This window comes from Chrysochloris asiatica, unplaced genomic scaffold, assembly GCF_000296735.1.
Source record: "Chrysochloris asiatica unplaced genomic scaffold, ChrAsi1.0 scaffold00033, whole genome shotgun sequence".
Lineage (NCBI taxonomy): Eukaryota > Metazoa > Chordata > Mammalia > Afrosoricida > Chrysochloridae > Chrysochloris > Chrysochloris asiatica.
In genome coordinates this window covers 1,950,072-1,954,340 of record NW_006408551.1, presented here as the reverse complement: position 1 = coordinate 1,954,340, position 4,269 = coordinate 1,950,072, and the positions used below count along the sequence as shown (strand labels likewise).

At 43.4% G+C, this 4,269-nt stretch overlaps 1 protein-coding gene across 1 annotated transcript in view; it reads right to left on the bottom strand.

Annotated features, from left to right (window-relative positions):
* RPS26 (ribosomal protein S26) overlaps nt 1-3,589 on the bottom strand; it is an 8,822-nt gene extending 5,233 nt beyond the window's left edge. Inside the window, exons 1-2 of the mRNA XM_006859591.1 lie at nt 3,581-3,589; nt 388-565 (exon numbers count right to left, since the gene is read on the bottom strand). Of these exons, the coding sequence (XP_006859653.1) occupies nt 388-565; nt 3,581-3,589 (187 nt within the window). The remainder of the gene's footprint in view (nt 1-387; nt 566-3,580) is intronic.
* Between the last annotated feature and the right edge of the window lie 680 nt (nt 3,590-4,269).

Genomic DNA, 4,269 nt, shown 5'->3' with positions numbered 1-4,269 from the left:
AGTTTCGAACCGCTGACCTTAAAGTTCGCAGCCCGATTCGTAACCACTACGCTACCAGAGCTCTGGAAAATCCCTCTAAGGAGCAGTTCGTCTGTCCCATGGAGTTGCTAGGAGTCAGTATGGGCTGGATGACCCCCAACCCCAACAGCATACAAATGCAAAATCACAGCCAGGTAAAGACTGGCTCTATCGAGGGAGTTATCCTCAGCTCATCGTGTGTCAATGCTTTCAGGCAAGGATTAAAACGGCAAACGAACGCAAAACCAACATTCTTTTTTACGAGTTAACAACCTGAAAGATGAACGGGAAGCTGCCGAGACTCGCTAGCTAACAGAGCCAGCATTAAAGCTGAAAAATCTGGGTTTGTGTAAAGCACTGCGCACTTACCATCGAAGACACTCGCTTCGGAAATATCCCTGACCGCAGCGGCCTCTACAATGTTTCGAATTACGAACTTCTTAATGGCCTTGTCTTTGGGCACGCAGCGGGCGCAGTTCGTGCAACGAATAGGCTGCACATGGCCGCGGCCCTTTTTGGCACGACCGTTGTTCCTCCTTTTCTTTGTCTGCAGAAGCACAGAATTGTTGATAGGTAGAGAGTGCAACTTACCCATTCCTGATCCGGCCAGGCAACCCCCATAAGACGCCGCTCCGACCTCCCGTCCCTTGAAACCCAGAAATATAAACGCCCTCCATCCACTCTGATCCAAATCCTCGGGTCCCCACCATCCCAGGATCGAATCTTCTCAGCCCCCAATCGGTATCACCACGCTCACCACGCGCCACAACTCACCATCTTGGAAGCGAGGACCCGAGAGAGAGAGTCCGGCACTTGACCCGACCTTCTTATATAGTGAGGGATCCCTACGCCTGCACCGGAAGTATCATTAAGAGATAATACCAAGAATGATACCTTATTTTATTCTAATTTTCTCTGTTAGTCAGTATTTTTGATGCGATGTAGGGTATAAAGGTGTTTCTAGAGCTTATTTATTCGTAGAACAAGGGAGCCAAGGGACTATTTAACCGGATAGCGGAAGAATTATAGTTACATACTTCCCGGTAAGCATTGCGACTCCTGTACCCCGGAAATAATTCTGAGGTTTATAATTATCCTGTTATCGCGACACTAGGCACTGAAGTTGCTTGTCGCGAGACCACCAAAGGCTCTTCCTATTATAGATCGAAGAGGAAAAGGTGCATGGTGGGAGTTGTAGTGCAAGACCGAAAGGCCCCTAGCCCCAAGTGTTTCGACCTAAGGCTGAGCTGTGCCACCGGAGGACGCCCTCGGATTATCTCTCTGCCAATTCTGGTATTTGTGTGGAGTTTAGAAACGGAAGATTTGGGACGCAACAAAACATTTTGTTCATTCCGCCTTTCAATAAGGAGAAAGCCTCACAATGTGAGGGCCACGGAGAAATGCTGGCGTTTTTTCTCATTCGCCTTTGTATCCCTGGGTCCTGTTAGCATAGTGCCAAGCACTGTATAAATATGAATTAATTTAATCCTCAAGTCTACGAGGTGTAGGTACTGTTAATATCTTCACTTCCCGGATTGAAAAACCGAGGTGCGTAGATGCTAAATAACTTGCTCAAGGTGTTCTGGCTTCACTATACTATTCTGCCCTTCACCTAATAAGTAAATGGAAGAAAGTATGTTGTTAGTGTTGTCAAGTCTGTTCTGAGTCAGAGCGACCCTGTATAGGGTTTTCGAGGAGCAGCTGGTGGGTTTGAACCACCTTCCATGCAGTTCAAACTGACCTTGTCATCCAGTGCTTATCCTGTAGCGCCACTCCAGTAGTTTGGGCCAATGATTTAAACGTTTTTGACTCAGACCCAAAGTAGAAATACATTTTACATTGGTATACAAGGACAACAGCCAATACATACACAAACACAAATATACAAACATTGTAAAACTTTGTGAAACAGTACTTGCTTTTACAACATAAAGTGCACTGATTCTATTCTCTATTTTAATAAATGCTGACCAAGAACCTCTAGAGTGGTTTCATTTGTTTGGAACATAGTTCATTTATAAACTAAATTTACTTCTGAAGATCCTTCAGAAAGGCTTTAGTAGGAGTGGCTATCTATAGACAACCAATAACCACTTGTCTCCAAAATAGGAGAAACAAGCTGCAAGGAGCATTCAGACCCAACATGGTACAGATGGAAGCTTCATGAATCATTCTTCAACTTGAATCACGCAAGATTCACCTTCCCTCCAACAATCCATCCTAGTTTTCTTAACTTCCAGTGTACTTCATGGGGGTAAAGATACAGTTCCTAACTTTCAGTGACACCAAAGCAATCATATTCATAGTCTTTTCAAAGTGAAGTTAGTTTTAGTGGGCATGGAAAATGATAGTCTAGATAGGAGTGTCTCCATTTTTCATTTCCCTTTAACATGTTTACCTGTACTTTATTGACTATGCAAAGGCTTCCTGTTGTGTGTATCATGACAAGCTATGGACAAAACTGCAGAGAATGAGTATTCCAGAACACTTAATTGTGCTCATGTTGTTGTTGTTAAGTGCCGTCAAGTCAGTTCAGACCCATAGCAACCCTGTATAGGGTTTCCGAGGAGCAGCTGGTGAGCTTGAACTGCCGACCTTGCAGTTCAAATGATTCTGCATTCTGACACATTAGCCCACAGTGCCACACCAGGATTCCTGAGAAAACTGTAAATAGACTAAGAGACAGTTGTTTGAATAGAACAAAGGGACACTGGAATGGTTTAAAATTAGGAAAGGTGTGCGCCAGGGTTGTACTCTTTCACTATACTTATCAATTTGCATGCTGAGCAAATAATTTGAGAAGCTGGTTTATTTGAAGAAGAATGTGGCATCAGGATTGAAGAACACTCATTAATTGTGATACACAGATCATACTACCTTGCTTGCTGAAAATGAAGAGGACTTAAAATACTGATGACGACTGAAGACCACACAGCCTTTGGTATGGGTTTCACATCATTGTAAAGAAAACAAAAATCCTCACCACTGGAGTAGTAAATAATAACATAGTGGTGGTGGTTATGTGCCGTGGAGTCGTTTCTGACTCATAGCCATCCTGAATAGGGTTTCCGAGGCTGTCAATCTTTATGGGAGCAGAAAACCTTATCTTTCTCCCTCTGAACTAGTAGTTTTGAACTGCTGACCTTGAGGTTAGCAGCCCGACTCGTAACCACTACGCTACCAGGGCTCCTTAACAACATGATAAATGGAGGGAAAATAAAGAATTTTCAAACATTTCATTTTGCTTGGATCCACCATTAACACTCATGGATATGAAATAAAAAACATATTGCATTAGCCATGGTCAAGAACAAAAATGTCAGTTTGAGAATTAAAGTGTGCTTAACCCAAGCCATGGTATTTTCCATAGCTTCATATGCATATGAAAGTTGGACACTGAAAAAGGAAGACCACAGAAGAATTGATGCATTTGAGTTATGGTGTTGGAGAAGAATATTAAAAGTACCATGGACTTCTAGAAGAGCTAACAAAACCTGTTTTGGAAGAAATACATTCAGAACGCTCCTTGGAAGCCAGGATATAAAGACTACGTCTCTCTTACCTTGGACATATTGTCAGGAGAGACTAGTCCCTGGAGAAGGTCATCTTGCTAGATAAAGTGGAGGAAGTGAATAAGAGGAACACCCCTTTGAACTGCTGACCTTGTGGTTTGCAGTCCAGTGCTTATCATATGGTGGTGGTTGGTTATGTGCTGTGGGAGTCAGTTTTGACTCATAGCGACCCTGTACAGGGTTTCCAAGGCTGTTAATCTTTACGGGAGCAGAAAGGCTGATCTTTCTCCCGCGGAACAGCTGGTAGTTTCGAACTGCTGACCTTGCGGTTCGCAGCCCAATTCGTAACCACTACACTACCAGAGCTCTATAATGGGGAATAATCACCTACGGAGTTTGGTTAAAAGTAATGACGACCCACTTTAGAATGCCAGTGCACCATGTTGTTTTAAGTACTGTCGAGTCGACTCTGACTCATAGCGACCCTGTATAGGGTTTCTGATGAGCGGCTGGTGAGTTTGAACCACCAACCTCATGGCTTAAACTGACCTTGCAGTCGAGTGTTTATCCTACAGTGCCACACCAGCCAGGACTTAGAACTCAAATTAAGAAACACTTCTGCAGTTATTCTTTATCCTATCGTTAAATATTAGAATATATTAATGATGTATGCACAACCTTGGAACAACAGGGCTCTGGGATACAGGGATTGAGACATGGTTGGAATGGGGAAAAGGGG